This window comes from Pituophis catenifer, unplaced genomic scaffold (assembly GCF_029215685.1).
Source record: "Pituophis catenifer annectens isolate HBS135680 unplaced genomic scaffold, rPitCat1.0.hap2 SCAF_8, whole genome shotgun sequence".
In the NCBI taxonomy this organism is placed as follows: domain Eukaryota; kingdom Metazoa; phylum Chordata; class Lepidosauria; order Squamata; family Colubridae; genus Pituophis; species Pituophis catenifer.
Window position 1 is genome coordinate 76,392,247 of NW_027256888.1, and position 17,040 is coordinate 76,409,286.

General features: G+C 44.6%; 1 protein-coding gene across 1 annotated transcript in view; it reads right to left on the bottom strand.

Annotated features, from left to right (window-relative positions):
* The window catches only part of FAM47E (family with sequence similarity 47 member E), a 31,854-nt gene that overhangs the window by 8,898 nt on the left and 5,916 nt on the right, over window positions 1-17,040 (bottom strand). The window contains exons 4-7 of the mRNA XM_070949171.1: window positions 14,776-14,926; window positions 8,443-8,616; window positions 6,036-6,188; window positions 4,493-4,576 (exon numbers count right to left, since the gene is read on the bottom strand). Of these exons, the coding sequence (XP_070805272.1) occupies window positions 4,493-4,576; window positions 6,036-6,188; window positions 8,443-8,616; window positions 14,776-14,926 (562 nt within the window). The remainder of the gene's footprint in view (window positions 1-4,492; window positions 4,577-6,035; window positions 6,189-8,442; window positions 8,617-14,775; window positions 14,927-17,040) is intronic.

Below are 17,040 nucleotides of genomic sequence, written 5' to 3' on the forward strand. Positions count from 1 at the left end.
CTGGAGCTGCTGAGCTATTAACCAGCCTCAAAGGCTGTGAATCTCACTAAAGATTAACTACTACTACTACTACTATTATTATTATTATTATTATTATTATTATTATTATTATTATTACGGTGATACCCATTGTCATCGGGGCATTTGGTATCATGTCCAAGAATTTTACAAAACACATCAAGAAATTGCAGCTTCCTGCAATAACACCAGCGGAACTACAAAAAACTGCGCTACTCGGAACATTGTACATCTTAAGAAGGTACTTGGTTGATACCTAGGACACTGGCAGCAACCTGTATCAACCATTAGCACCAGTCAATGATATTTGTGATGCATTTTTGAATGTTCAGTTGACTGAGTTTCATGTTTAATGAATAAAGTAAATAATACTAATAATACTAATAATACTAATAATGTACCAGGAGATACCAGACTCGAAGAAAAAGAACTGGAAAAGAATCACAAAATTTTGCAACCTGGCCATCAAAACTACACGGCTATGGATGAAACATGTAACAGTGATACCCATTGTCATTGGGGCACTTGGTACCATGTCCAAGAATTTTACAAAACACATCAAGAAATTGCAGCTTCCTGCAATAACACCAGTGGAATTGCGAAAAACTGCGCTACTTGGAACATCACATATTTTAAGAAGATACTTGGTTGATACCTAGGACGCTGGCAGCAACCCGTTGTCAAACATTAGCACCAGTCAATCCAGAGCTGGGTTTCAGCAGGTTCTGACGAGTTCTGGAGAACCGGTAGTGGAAATTTTGAGTAGTTCAGAGAACCGGTAGTAAAAATTCTGACTGGCCCCGCCACCATCTATTCTCTGCCTCCCGAGTCCCAGCTGATCGGAAGGAAATGGAGATTTTACAGTATCCTTCCCCTGCCACGCCCACCAAGCCACGCCCACCAAGCCATGCCATGCCCACCAAGCCACGCCCACAGGACCAGTAGTAAAAAAATTTGAAGCCCACCACTGAGTCAATTGTACTTGTGACACATTTTTAAATGTTCAGTTGACTGAGTTTCATGTTTAATAAGTAAAAGAGATAATAATACTATGGTTTGTCATAGTCACCCAATTGTTTAGACAGGATTGGGCATTTTTGTCTACCAAACGAGTCCTTTCCAAGGACCTGGAATAGGCCTGTTCTGTCCCCGTACCACACACGCACCCCCACAGATGGCCCGGAGTTAATAAGCCACACGACAAAACTCTTTGAAGATAAAGCAGGCAGCAACCCAGTGGCTAGCTGCCAATTCAGACTTTACTCACACAAAACAAAGATTAGACTGCAAGCATTCCGATAAAACAGGCAGAGTTTCAACAATACAAGGATTAATCCAAATGCAGTCCGATAAAGCAGGCAAAGTCCAGTAACGCAGAGATCATGGATTATTTCCAGTTTTTGCTCGTCACAAACTGAACCGGCCACCACACCCACATTTATACCCTGTGGGGTGTGGTCCAGTGACTCAGCTAATCTCTGGCACGCCTTCCCCTCTGCTGCGCACGCTTCTCCCTGCGCCTCTGCCGAGGGTCCAACCAGCACTTATCTTCTTTGTCGCTGTCCACCTGTGGCTGCGGGGATGTGCTTGGCTCTGAGCCTATCGTTTGGCCTTCGGTGTCCTCCGGAGGCATTGCCAGAGAGGAGGGTCCTGGAGAGGGAGGCCTTGCCAACTCCTCTCCCTCACTCTCAGAGTCTGCATCTGTCGATAGCCCAGGCTCAGGCAACGGAGCCACAACAAGGCCAATGGGGATCCTTGTTGGTGTTACAGGTATCCTTGCAGGATGTAAGCTGTTCCAAGAGAATCTGCCTTCTGCAATTGACTGATGGTGAATCTGTCAATGCCGATGGTGTTCAGCTGGTGCTTCAGCTGTTTTGGGATTGAACCCAAGGAGCCTATGGCTATTGGGACTACCTTTGCTTGCTCCTTCCACAGTCATTCTATTTCTATTCGCAGTCCTTTACGTTTATATGATCTTCCCCAGTTACTGAACTACAAAATACCCAATGCTTACTGCAACTTAAAATGAGGATTTTTAAATGGACGATTTGGATATTAATTAATTTAATTTTTTTTTCCCACCAAAGCTGTGAAGCCGGTTTGGTCAAAGGCAGCAGGAAAACTAATTCATCTGAGGAGATCAAGGGGCCAAGATGTGAATCAAAAGACTGACCCAGTCTTCTTTCTACATCAATCGGTTGAACGGGTGACTTGAGTAAGCCTGCAAGAAGAGAGTGATAAAAACTGACCTCCGTTACAAGGTTCTTGAAAGGAATGTTCTAAGGCCCACGGAAGAGGAATTTTAAAGGGGAGAAGGGAGAAATCTTGTCCTGCCCATGTTTTTTTCTTTGGATTGAAAACTCCTAATGTCTGGTTTGCCTTTTTGCTTTCTCTCACCACCCTCGTGTTTCTCTTAGAACAATCCACGACGAGGTAAAGCTACTGATGCGGAAATGAACAAAGCGAGATTCTAAGCAGAAGTAGACTTTGATGAATGGCTGGTTATTCGGTCTTACCTGGAAAAACAAGATTTTTGAGCAGGTACTACAAGTACGTTACGTTTTATAAGGTCTCCTGCCTTGTGCACGGGATTGGACTAGAACAGGGGTCTCCAACCTTAGCAACTTTAAGACTTGTGGACTTCAACTCCCAGAATTCCCCAGTCAGCTTTGAACCCTGAAATAAGCATTTGGCCTTATTGCCGTGCGCTCAAAAGCCCGATTGGGCTTATTATCAGGGGATGTCTTATTTTGGGGGGGAAACAGGGTATCCCATCTACAGGTAGCCTTGGATGTACGACCACAAGTTACGGGACCACCTACTACCACAAACAGCCTCCCACCGGCCGGTACGCTCTCATAGAGAGGGGCTCCTCTGGGTACCGTCAGCCAAGCAGTGTTGACTGGCGGCCCCCAGGGGGAGGGCCTTCTCTGTGGGGGCACCGACTATCTGGAATGAGCTCCCTCCGGAGATACGGAGGATCCCGGATCTGCGCACTTTCCGCCGTGCTCTTAAGACTCCTATTCCAGCAAGCCGGCCTGGCCTAATTTTCTCCCCTTTCTTTTAAATTTTTAAATTGAAATTTTAATTTGTTTTAAATTATTGGGATTTTTAATTGTCTTGGGTTAAATTATTTAATTTGGTTTTAATTATGTTTCTAACTTTTGTATTTATGTATTTTATTTTGTGCCTGTTCACCGCCCTGAGTCCTTCGGGAGTAGGGCGGTATATAAATTTAATAAAACATAAACATAAAAAACATAAACAATGGCAATTGCATTAAGTGAATCAATGATTTTCTAGGGCAGGGGTATCGAACTCGATTTCATTGAGGGCGGCATCAGGGTTGTGTTTGACCTCCGGGGAGGGGGAAGCTGGAAGGGCGTGGCCAGGGTGCGCGTGGCCAGCTTGACATCACTCGTATCAGGGGCGCCTGTGGCAGCCTGAGCGCTCTGCCAGCGAAAATGGGCTCCCGAGCGCCATTTTCGGCTGCGATGGCCTCCTGCAACCCTCTGCCAGTGAAAACAGGACTCTGGAGCAGTGGTGGGTTCCTCCCGGTTCGGTCCAGTTCAGCTGAGCCGGTAGTGGTGACGATATGACGTCACCGAACCGGTTCTCCCCCCCCGCCCTCCCCCCCCACGTTATTCTTACCTTTTATTTGGTCCCACCCCCAATCTATTGCTGCCTCCTGAGTCCCAGCTGATGACTAGAGGGAAAAAAACTGTTTAAACTCTTGCCGCGGGGCTTCAAAGGACCGTCCTACAGCTGATCAGTGTTAAAAGCAAACAAATGAGTCGGGTCGTAAGTGCGAGGACTGGTCGTAAATGCAAGGACCTTCCAGACATGACTCTGACCAGCTAGCCACGCCCACCTAGTCACATGACCTCCAAGCCACACCCACAAAATAAACCACGCCCACAGAACCGGTAGTAAAAAAAAATTAGAACCCACCCCTGTTCCGGAGGCCCTCCACAGCTCCCTTTTTGCTGGCAGAGGCACCGTGGGCCGGTCTTTCGCTGTTTCCAGGGAAACCCTGCAGGCCAGATCTAAGGAACCCTGCTGGCTTGCTCCAGCTCCCGGGCCTTGAGTTTCACACCGTGCTCTAGGGGCATGGTTTTGCTGGTTTCCGGCAAAACCATTGCAAAATGCAGTCATGTGACCATGGAATGCTGCTCACGGCCATCAACGCAGTTCTGTTGTCGAGTCACGTGACTGCAGAGGAGACCCGACCGTCAGAACTTCGAATCCGGGTCATAAATCCCCATTTTTTGAGTCGATCGTAAGCCAAGGACTACCTGTATTTTCAAACAGCAAGAAGCCACCCAGCAGTGGGCAAACAAGCAGACAGGTCTCACTAGGTTTGAGGTCCTGGCAAGTCATCAATTTAACCACTCTAAGGTAGACAGAATGCCGCTGCCTCCATCTGCGGGGAGCCCGGCTCCAATCTGGGATCAAATCCCAGGAGTTCACTCACCTGAGGCTTCCTGTAGCCTTTGTTTTCAAGGAATTGTTCGAAGGCATACGTTCCATGGAGTGACGATTCTAATTCCGCCTCAGCCTGCAAAGAGAATTCTGGTTCACTTTTCATGTCAAGAGACTGCTTAAATTCTAAGTAGTTCTCAACCTTTTCTTCACCACGGTTCCCCCTTTAAATACTTTTTGTGGCCAGGGGTCATGACCATGGACCACAAGACTTAGCTGTCAGGGTCCCCGATGGATGCCCTAATTAAATCGTGAGCCTCGAGCCAAGCTTCAAAAGAAATCCAGTTATTTATTAGGAGCTTCATGTCGGCACGTTCCAAGTGAAGTCAAAGCTGGCTGAGGAATTCTGGGAGTCGAAGTCCACAAGTCTTCAAGTTGCCAAGGTTGGAGACCCCTGGTCTATATAATACCCCAGAAGGTACTTCATATAACTGGAGAACAGGAAAGAAGATTACTATCCAAAGAAACAGTCCTTGGATAGTCCTAAAGAATTTGAAGAGCAAATCCAAGACAGAACTGGAAAAAAATTTAGGTAATAGGTGGTTTACTTGAAGACCTTTTGTTACCAAACTAGGTAACATCATCAGTCTAGAAGGGAGTGGGGTTTGCAAGGAGGAGGAGGATAGCTATAGGGTATACTTGGCACTTTTTGTTCTACCTCAGCTACGGACCCCAAAGAACGCAGCACACACAAACTCTATACAAAGCTTATTTTACTCAAAATAACTTAGTCTTTATCATTCAAAGGCTGTTAATGAACTGTCTTAACAGCCTACCAAAATTCTAAGATAAGGGAATCACAGTCTTACTAGAGTTGGCAGAAAGCCCAGAAGCAATTTTGCAGACACGAAGGAGAGTGAACTAAAGTTGTTCTCTACAGCTTGTTGCAAGCGGCGTTCTTCCTTAAATAGGCTAAGGGAGTGGCCAATTAGCCTCAAGCCTTACTCTTGAGGAGACCTCCTCCTGAGGAGCCACTCCTGCCTTTTGGCAGTTCTGCGCGCCCGTGCATCGAGAAGAGGCTCCTCCTGTTCGTCCTCTTCACTTATGGGAGCTTCTGGAGGTTCTGAAGGCCCTGGCTGAATCCCCGCCTCTGGCACCACATCTTCTCCAGCCTCCTCATTGTCTGACTCGAGCACCAGCTGCACAGGCTGCTGGCGCAGCACCACACCAGCCTCCTTGTTGTCGGAATCAGCTACAATCTGCACAGGCCATTGACGGGCCACAACACTTTCTGAGCTTGGTGGTTTTCTTGAAGACGTTTCATTACCAAACTTGGTAACATCATCAGTCTAGAAGGGAGTGGGGTTTGCAAGGAAGAGGAGGATGGCTATGGGGTATACTTGGCACTCTCTGAGCTTGGTGGTTAATAAAAAAAATATTTATTTATTTATTTATTAAATTTATTTATTCTATTAATAAAGAATTTAAACACAGTAAGTTTCAAATAGGGCTATAAACCACACCAGAAGTAGTGAGGAGAACCAACCCTGAGGGGAAACCAGCAAAGAATACAATGTGGAATGCTGTGAAGTTACCTTTTGGACAATCTTCTTCCTGGCGTTCAGGAAGATTTGCATACATTCAGGAATTTCTTCCTTCTCAGTTGCTCGTTTCTTTTTCCATGTCTTTGGAGGAAGGTACCAGGCTCCATATTTAATCTTTTCCCATTTGGGCTCAGAAGGGGTGAGCTAAAGACAAGAGATGTCAGTTTTTCCAGTGTCCTGGTCATTGACGCGTTTTCTGCACCCAAGACCGAGAGTCTTTTAGTTCTTTCATTCTTTGGGTTGCACAGAATAACAGAGTTGGAAGGGAGCTTGGAGCCAACTTTGTAGTTATTGCAAATAATAACCACTAGCTATAATAATAATAAAAATAATAATAATAATAATAATAATAACAACAACAACAACAACAACAACAACAACAGTCCTAGGTCCTTGGTTAGGACTCGAGCTGCTGAGCTATTAACCAGCCTCAAAGGCTGTGAATCTCACTAAAGATTAACTAATAATAATAATAATAATAATAATAATAATAACAACAACAATAATAACAACAACAACAACAACCACCACCACCATCCACTTAATTGTCAAAGCCCAAAGTCAAGGTTTCATTTTTCTCTCTCTTTCATGCAGAAAGTCCAGAAGCTGTTTCCAAACAACCACAAAACTATTTGCATTCTTGTCCTTCAATAGAATAGAATAGAAAAGAATAGAAAAGAATAGAATAGAATAGAGAATAGAGAATAGAGAATAGAGAATAGAGAATAGAGAATAGAGAATAGAGTAGAGAATAGAGTAGAATAGAGTAGATAGAGTAGAATAGAATAGAATAGAATAGAATAGAATAGAATAGAACAGAATAGACTTGAGTAGAGTAGAGTAGAGTAGACAGTAGAATAGAGTAGAATAGAGTAGAGTAGAGTAGAGTAGCATAGCATAGAATAGCGTAGAATAGAGAGTAGAATAGAATAGAATAGAATAGAATAGAATAAAGTTGAGTAGAGTAGAATAGAGTAGCATAGAATAGAGAATAGAGTAGAGTAGAATAGAGTAGAATAGAATAGAATAAAGTTGAGTAGAGTAGAATAGAGTAGAGTAGAATAGAGAACAGAGTAGCGTAGAATAGAGTAGAATAGAATAGAATAGAATAGAATAGAATAGAATAGAATAAAGTTGAGTAGAGTAGAATAGAGAACAGAGTAGCGTAGAATAGCGTAGAATAGAGAGTAGAATAGAATATAATAGAATAGAATAGAATAAAGTTGAGTAGAGTAGAATAGAGAACAGAGTAGCGTAGAATAGAGAGTAGAATAGAATAGAATAGAATAGAATAGAATAGAATAGAATAGAATAGAATAGAGAAAGGAATAGGAATAGGAATAGAATAAACAGAATTGGAAGAGACCTTGGAGGTCTTCTAGTCCAACCCCCTATGCAAGCAGAAGACTTTACACCAGAGATGGTGAACCTTTTTCTCCTCGGGTGCTGAAAGTGTGTGCACGTGCATAACAGCACACGCAAGCATGCCAACACCCATAATGCAATGCCCCCCATGCATGCGTGTGTGACCCCCCCATGCTCCCCCGCCCCACACGTATGCGCGCACAACCCCTCTTTTGATGCTAGCAGGCCTCCCTGAAGCCTCCTGGGACCAAAAATGGGGTGCAGGGGCTGCCCCACACCCCACCTTCTGTGCATTTGTGCGTGACACCCCCCCCCCACGCATGCGCATGTGCATGCACACGTGTCACACACACACCAGGGGTGAAATGCTCCCAGTTCAGACCAGCTCAGGCGAGTAGGTAGCGATGGTGGCGGGCAGTTCGGAGAACTGGTAGCAAAAATCCCTGCCCCCCCCCACCCGCCATGCCCAGCTGAGCCCCACGATCATCAGAGCCTTTTTTTCCTTTTAAATGGCTCTAACCAGCCAAGCTCTAACGATCCCACCTGAGTTGCCTGCCGATCAGGCAACTCAGCTTGGATCATCAGAGCCATTTAAAAGAAAAAAATTTTCGGCCGAAGAGGTTGTAGAAAAAATGCTTTTAAAAGCCTCTGATGATCCCAGCTGAGCCACGCGATCATCAGAGGCTTTTTTTTTTTACTTTTAAAAGCATTTTTTCGGCCAAAGAGGTTGTAGAAAAAATGCTTTTAAAAATAAAAAAAAAAGCCTCTGATGATCGCACGGCTCAGCTGGGCAATGGGGGGGGGGAGCAGGGATTTTTGCTACCGGTTCTCCGAACCACCCGCCTCCATCGCTACCAGATCGGGCGATCCGGTCTGAACCGGGAGCATTTCACCCCTGGTCCACCCTTCTTAAAACTTGCTGAGGCTGACAAACTTTGCCTACTTATTTCTTTTTATGTGACACGCACATTATCGAATCCCTCAATAATTATCTCAGTATCTGTTACCGTTCCGTTCATTTTGGCCTCCTTACCTTTGTGGTACTTTTCTTCCGGCCCGGGTGCCTCCCCAGAAATTGTCTCAGCTCCGCTGGTATTTGATAGAGCTCCACTATTTTAATGGGTGTGGCTGTCTTGATATCACTTTCGTACCTCGTGTCAAAGAGCTTCATGATGGTGTCTTCGTCAATGTTGTACTTTTCTCCTCCCTGGGATAATAAACCAAGAATACAAGTTCAGAAAACATTGCAAACACTCAGTCTAGGGCAGTGGTCTCAAGCTTGGCAGCTTTAAGATGCCTGGACTTCAACTCCCAGAATTCCCCAGCTAGCATCTATGAAAAACAGTAACTGTGAGAGGGATCTAGGAGTCTTAGTGGACAACCAATTCAATATGAGCTAGCAGTGTGCGGCGGCAGCCAAAAAAGCCAATGCAATCCTAAATTGCATTAACAGAGAGATACAATCAAGATCAAGGGAGGTACTAATACCGCTCTATAAAGCCTTAGTAAGACCACACCTAGTGTACTGCATCCAGTTTTGGTCGCCACAATGTAAAAAAGATGTGGAGGCTCTAGAAAGAGTGCAGAGAAGAGCAACAAAGATGATTAGGGGACTGGAGGATAAAACGTTTAAAACGGTTGCAGAAACTGGGTGGGTATGTCTAGTTTAATGAAAAGAAGGACTAGGGGAGACATGATAGCAGTTTTCCAATATCTCAGGGGCTGCCACAAAGAAGAGGGAGTCAAGCTATTCTCCAAAGCACCTGAAGGCAGGACAAGAAGCAACGGGTGGAAACTAATCAAGGAGAGAAGCAACTTAGAACTAAGGAGAAATTTCCTGACAATTAAAACAATTAATCAGTAGAACAACTTGCCTCCAGAAGTTGTGAATGCTCCAACATTGGAGTTTTTAAGAAGATGTTGGATAACCATTTGTCTGAAGTGGTGTAGGGTTTCCTGCCTGGGCAGGGGGTTGGACTAGAAGACCGCCAAGGTCCCTTCCAGAGGTGGGTTGCAGCAGGTTCTGAGCAGTTCTGCAGAACCGGTAGCGGAAATTTTGGGTAGTTCGGAGAACCGGTAGTAAAAATTCTGACTGACCCCGCCCCCATCTATTCTCTGCCTCCCAAGTCCTAGCTGATTGGGAGGAAATGGGGATTTTGCAGTATCCTTTTCCTGGAGAGGGGTGGGAATGGAGATTTTACAGTATCCTTCCCCTGCCACGCCCACCAAGCCACACCCACAGAACTGGTAGTAAAAAAAATTGAAACCCACCACTGATCCCTTCCATCTGTTATTCTATTCTATTTAGATACATTTATGGCACCTTAACCTATTATTTGAAAACTGTTTGAAACTGCAGATAGCCCTCGACGTACAACCACAATTGACCCCAAAATTCCTGTTGCTAAGCGAGACAGTTGTCAAGTGAATTTTGCTCCCATTTTACGACCTTCCTTGTCACTGCTGTTAAGTGAATCGCTGCAGTTGTTAAACTAGTAACAAGTTTGTTAAGTGAATCTGATTTACCCCTTGACTTCGCTTGTCGGATAGCCATAAAAACATGATCACATTACCCTGGGACCAGTGGTGGGCTCCTCCCGGTTTGGTCCGGTTCGGCCGAGCCGGTAGTGGGGACGATATGATGTCACCGAACCGGTTCTCCCCCCCCCCACCCACGTTATTCTTACCTTTTATTTGGTCCCACCCCCAATCTATTGCTGCCTCCTGAGTCCCAGCTGATGACTAGAGGGAAAAAAACTGTGTAAACTCTTGCCGTGGGGCTTCAAAGGGCCGTCCTACAGCTGATCAGCGGTAAAAGCAAACAAATGGGTCGGGTCGTAAGTGCGAGGACTGGTCGTAAGTGCGAGGACCTTCCAGAAATGACTCTGACCAGCTAGCCACGCCCACCTAGTCACATGACCTCCAAGCCACACCCACAAAATAAGCCACGCCCACAGAACCGGTAGTAAAAAAATTTAGAACCCACCCCTGCCTGGGACAGTGCAACCGTCATAAATATGAACCGATCGACAATCGTCTGAATTTTGATCACACAGCTACGGGGACGCTGCAATGTTTGTAAGTGTGAGAAATAATCATAAGTCACTTTTTTTTCAGTGCCGTGGAAACTTCGAACGGTCACTAAGTGAGCTGTTGTAAGGGCTACCTGTATGATTATGATACTGCTCTCTCACTATTGTTGTATGTACACTGAGAGCTTATGCACCGGAGACAAATTCCTTGTTCACACTTTGGCCAATAAAGAATTCTAATTCTATTGTTTTTAACACATAAAGTTAAAGGTAAAGGTTCCCCTCGCACATATGTGCTAGTTATTCCCGACTCTAGGGGGCAGTGCTCATCTCCGTTTCAAAGCCGAAGAGCCAGTGCTATCCGAAGACGTCTCCGTGGTCATGTGGCCGGCATGACACAACGCCAAAGGAGCACGGAACGCTGTTCCCTTCCCACCAAAAGTGGTCCCTATTTTTCTACTTGCATTTTTTACGTGCTTTCGAACTGCTAGGTTGGCAGAAGCTGGGACAAGTAACAGGAGCTCACCCTGTCACGTGGCATTAGGGGATTCGAACCGCTGAATTGCAAACCTTGAGATCGACACGCTCAGCATCTTAGCCACTGAGCCACCGCGTTCTGTTCTTAACACATGCTGTACTTCAGTTTTCTTTCTCTTTTAACAGTGCATAATGGTGGGATTACATTCACGTCTGTAGTGGAGGCATAGCTTAAAGCAATGTTGTGTGTTCTTCTTTAAACCTTCAAACAGGGTTCTCTCCCTTTTTTTTTTCTTTATTATTATTTTTAAACTTTTAAATTACTAACATTACAAACAACATATACAATATTTCACCCTGTGCTATACATAAGAAAGGAAGATTTGGTTCTTCGGATATATCCTCGTGATCGCCAAAATCCACGTTCTCAGGGTACAGGTACCGAAGCATCCAATTTTCCCAGCGCATAGTCCACAAATGGTTTCCAAATTTTCCAGAAAATATCTTCTTTATAGTCACCATTTCTAATTTTAATATCACATGTCATTTTATCGTTTAAAGCTAATTTCCACATTTCACAATACCATTCTTCTATTCTAAAATTCACATCTAATTTCCAATATCGTTCTCTGTCCGAGAGTTCTCTCCCATTAAAAAAAAAAAAAAAAGCTTTTATATATGGGTCAGTAATTGCTCAGGGCACCTTTCTTTTTCCTTTCCAACCACTGTGACTTTCACAAGAGTAAATCATGATTCACGACCAGAATATCCTAATCAGACTGTTCCGTCCATGCTGACTCACCAAGCTTCTTTAGAAAAATCCTTTCCTATTTCCTCTTTTTTTTTTTACCCGATTGCAAACATTTCAAAACAAATGTCAACGTTCTCCTTCGGTTTACATTTCTGCATTCTGATTTCCGAATTAACATCCCAGACTACTTCTGCTTAATCATGCGGCGTAACCAAAAGAGAGAAGCAAGATAAAACGTGACCTTCAATAGGAGTGCCGAAGACAATCCATGACCCTCTGATCTGGAGAAGTGGTTCAAAAGTCAAATATTTTCTAATATTTCACTGCAATAATGTCAGATAGGAATGATAGCTACAGGTAGTCCTCGACTTACAACAGTTCATCCGGTGACCTTTCGAAGTTACAACGGCTCTGAAAAAGTGACTTACGACTGGTTTTCACACTTACGACCAGTGGTACCATTCAAATAATTTAACGACCAGTTCTCTGCCCTAATGATGGGCTGGGTGGGCGTGGCCATAGTGGGCGTAGCCAGGGGGTGTGACAGGTAGCACTCGGCCTCCTGGACACCGCTGGGAGTAAAAACGGGCCACAGTGGGGGGCGCCACACCTCCCGCACCATGTTTTGGGCCTAGGAGGCCTCCCTGCACTTATCTACGAGCCTGTTGTGGCTCCGTTACCTGAGCCTGTGTCATCGGCAGGAGAGGACTCCGAGAGTGAAGAAGAGGAGTTGGCAAGGCCTCCCTCTCCAGGACTCTCCTCTCTGGCAATGCCTTTGGTGTCCGCCGAAGGGCAAGAGATAGGGCCGGGGCCAAGCACGTCCACGCAGCCACAGATGGACAGTGATGAGGGTAATGAGTCTTGGCTGGATCCACGCCAGCGTCGCAGAGATAAGCGCGCACAACAGAAGAAAGGGCGTGCCCGAGATTAGGCTGAGTCACTGGACCACACCCCACAGGATATAAAAGGGAGCGTGGTGGCCAGTCAAAAACTTGTGACGAACAAAGCTGAAAGCTTCCACACCATTCTGCATTGCCAGACTTTTGCTATAAGACTTTGCAGGATTATCTCTGGACTTGATTAACTCCATAATTATTGAGCTGTTTCTTTTGATGTATCAGAAGTGGGGAGAAGTTATCTCTCCTCTTCGTAAATAGTAAACTCTTGGCAGGCAGCCACTAGGTTGTTGCCAAGTTCCGTTATCATAAGGAAAAGGATTTTGCCAGCTGGTTTCGTCTTTAACTCTTGAACGTTTGTTGGTGTGTGTGCGTGTGGTTGGGGACAGAAGAGAGCCAAAATGGGGTGCGTAGGGACTCCTGGAAGGAGCGGGACAGGGAGGGGCAGGGCCAGCCAGCAATTTAACTACCAGTTTGCCTGAACCGGCCCAAACCGGCTGAATCCCACCACTTATGAATCCCACCACCGCTTATGACCATTTCAGTATCCCCATGGTCACGTGAACAAAATTCAGATGCTTGGCAACTGATTCATATTTATGACGGTTGTAGTCCCCTGGGCTCATGGGATCAGCTTTTTGCAAGCTTCTCACAAGCAATGTCAATGGGGAAGCTAGATTCACTTAACAACAGTGTTACTAATTTGACAACTGCAGGGATTCACTTAACAAATATGACAAGAAAAATCGTAAAATGGGGCAGAACTCCCTTAACAAATAACTCGCTTAGCACAGAAATGTTGGGCTCCATTGTGGTCATAATTCAAGGACTACCTGCATTGGTAGAACATTCAGAAGATTTATCCAGGTGCCCCTTCTGGTGGCCTTTAGTAGAGAGTTGCTGATATTTTGCATTTTGATTCAATTATTTGATTGATTGAATCAAATAGAATAAAATTTTCTTCTAATAGAAGAATTTATTCAATTTTTCTATTAGAAACATTTGCTTGTCGTCAATCTGGATTGTTGTTGTTGTTGTTCAGTTGCTAAGTCAGGTCCAACTTTTCACAACCCCATGAACCATAGCCAGGGATGGGATTCTATCGGTTCGGACCGGTTCGGGTGAAGCAGTAACTCCAACGATCAGCTGGAAGCAAACCGGTTCACTCCGACGATCAGGTCGGCCTGCCTCTGCGCTTTCCTTACCTTTATCTTCTCAGCTGATTGGGGTGGGAGAGCGGATTGCCGTGCCTCAGCTGTGTTACTCCCAAGTGGTAACACAGAAGATTAGTATTTGTAAAAAGTGCGAAGCGCGCGATCACCGAAATGGTTGTTAAGCAGGCAGCATCCCACCACTGACCATAGCAAACCAGCTCCTCTTCCCCCATCGTCCACTGTCCCCCAGAGTTTGCCCAAATCCATGTGATTAAATGAATGGTTCTAAGCAGTGGTGAAATGTAAAATTTGTTACTACCGGTTCTGTGGGCGTGGCTTAGTGGGGGGGGGGTAATGTGACTGGGTGGGCGTGGCCAACTTTTTTTTTTTTTACTTTTAAAACCATTTTTTCTACAACCTCTTTGGCTGAAGAGGTTGTAAAAAAAAAGCTTTTAAAAGCCTCTGACGATCCCAGCTGAGTTGCCTGATGGCAGAGGCTATTCTTCTTTTAAAAGCCTCTGACGATCCCAGCTGAGTTGCCTGATCATCAGGGGCTTTTTTTTTCTGTTAAAAACATTTTTTCTACAACCTCTTTGGCTGAAGAGGTGGTAGAAAAAATGCTTTTAAAAGCCTCTGACGATCCTAGCTGAGTTGCCTGACGGCAGAGGCTATTTTTCTTTTAAAAGCCTCTGACGATCCCAGCTGAGCCGCACAATCATCATTTACTTTTAAAAGCATTTTTTCAGCCGAAGAGGTTGTAGAAAAAATGCTTTTAAAATTTTTTTAAAAAAAGCCTCTGATGATCGCGCGGCTCAGCTGGGCAATGGGGTGGGGCAAGGATTTTTGCTACCGGTTCTCTGAACCACCCGCCACCATCGCTACCGGATCGGACGATCTGGTCCAAACCAGGAGCATTTCACCCCTGGTTCTAAGTTGAGGACTACCTGTATAAAAGTATCAAACCAGGGATGTGGATTGGCTTGCTGGATTTACATTGTCTGCTCAGTTGTGCTTGTGGTTCTCATTCAACTGGCTTTTACAGTTATTTGTACTTACCATTGCATTAACCCATTCACAAAACTCCTTTGTTACCCGCTTGACGTTTTCATCCAAAGGGGGAACGTAATCTATTTTAGCTGCCTGATGTCTCTCGGCCACCTTTTTCTTACTAAACCACGTGTAAGGGTTCTTTTTTGTGTGCACCCAGCTGCAGATACAAAAAGTAGAGTCTTGTCATTAAATGAACGAGACGAACATAAAACAACAACAACAAAAAATAATGCTAGAGTACTGGTAGTTTTTGACTTAACAACCATTTGCTTAGTGAATGTCTGTGGAGATTCTCAGTCATCCAGGTCGTGGTTGTCCCAAAGCTGCTTTTTTCAAGAGGCAACTGGACTTTTCTTGATTTTTCTTTGAAGACATTTCACTTCTCATCCAAGAAGCTTCTTCAGCTCGTATTGGATGGTAGGGAATGGAAGGATTTATATTCCTTGCAGACAGCCAGTCATTTGCATCCTTTTAGAGAGTCGTTGAGACCGCTTGGAGATTTATCTGTGTCATCAGGGTCACCTGATGAGTGTGGAGCAGGGGTGAAATGCCCCTGGTTCGGACTGGATTGCCTGATCCGGTAGCGATGGCGGTGCCTGGTTTGGAGAACCGGTAGGAAAAATCCCTTCGTCCCCACCCCCATGCCCAGCTGAGCTGCACGATCATCAGAGGCTTTTTTTTTTAACTTTTAAAAGCATTTTTTCTACAACCTCTTCCGACGAAAAAATGCTTTTAAAAGTAAAAAAAAAAAAGGCTCTGATGATCGTGTGGCTCAGCTGGGATCGTCAGAGGCTTTTCAAAGCATTTTTTTCTGCAACCTCTTGGCCGAAGATGTGGTAAAAAAAATGCTTTGAAAAGTCTCTGACGATCCCAGCTGAGTTGCCTGATCGGCAATGAGGCTTTTCAAAGCATTAGAAAAAATGGTTTTAAATGAAAAAAAAAAAAAAAGTTGACCACCCCCATCCAGTCACATTATCCCACCACCAAGCCACACCCACAGAACCGGTAGTAACAAATTTTACATTTCACTCCTGGTTTTGCTTCTCATCTAAGAAGCTTCTTCATCTCGGACTGGATGGTGGGGAATGGAAGGATTTATATTCCTTGCAGACAGCTGGTCATTTGCATCCTTTTTAGAGAGTCGTTGAGACTACTTGGAGGTTTATCTGTGTCATCAGGGTCACCTGAGTGGTGTGGAGCCTTCTTGCAACTGTTGAAAGGACTGTGTTGTAGATTGGAAATCAATGATGTCGTATCCCTCCCCCTCTGTTGAGAGAGGGCTGTTCAGTTTTGACACAGGTGGGCTCTTTGACCCCCCCCCTCTTTCAAACCAGAGTGCAAAAAAGAATGCAAATGACCACTGTCTGCAATCCTTCCCTTCCCCACCATCCAGTCGGAGCTGAAGCAGCTTCTTGGATGAGAAGCGAAACATCTTCAAAGAAAAAAACAAGAAAGTCCAGGTATCTCTCGAAACAAAAAGCACCTTTGGGCATTTGTTTAGTGATTATTCGAAGTTACAAGAGCACTGAAAAAAGTGGCCAAAGATTGGTCCTCACATTTACAACCAACTCAAGTGTCCCCCACAGTCTTAAGATCAAAATTTGGACACTTGGCAATGGATATATATATTTACAATGCTTGCAAGCGCACTGGGGTCATGTGATCAATATTTGTGATCTTTCCACCCGGTTTCCAACAAACAAAGGGGAAGCCTGGATAGCTCAGCAGACTAATGCATTGTAATTAACATCCAGCTGCCTGCAATTACTGCAGGTTCGAATCTCACCAGGCTCAAGGTTGACTCAGCCTTCCATCCTTTCTAAGGTAGGTAAATTGAGGACCCAATTTGTGGGGGCAATAAGCTGACTTTGTATAAATATACAAAAGTATGAAGGCTATTGCTTAACGCATTGTAAGCTGCCCTGAGTCTCCGGAGAAGGGCGGCATATAAATCAAATTTAAAAAAAAAAAAAAAGCCGGATTCACTTTAAAAATGTGTAATCCACTTAACAACGGCTGCGGTTCGCTTAACTGTCGTATCTTTTCATAAGGGCCTGAAGACATGGAAGGGGTCAGAGGTTCATGCAACAAGAATTCACCTCCATGTTCCTTCTCACCTTACCCCACAGCAAGAACCAAGCACTGCCCATTATTTGACTATAGCATGGGAATGGAATGGAATGGAATGGAATAGAATAGAATAGAATAGAATAGAATAGAATAGAATAGAATAGAATAGAATAGAATAGAATAGAATAGAATAGAATAGAA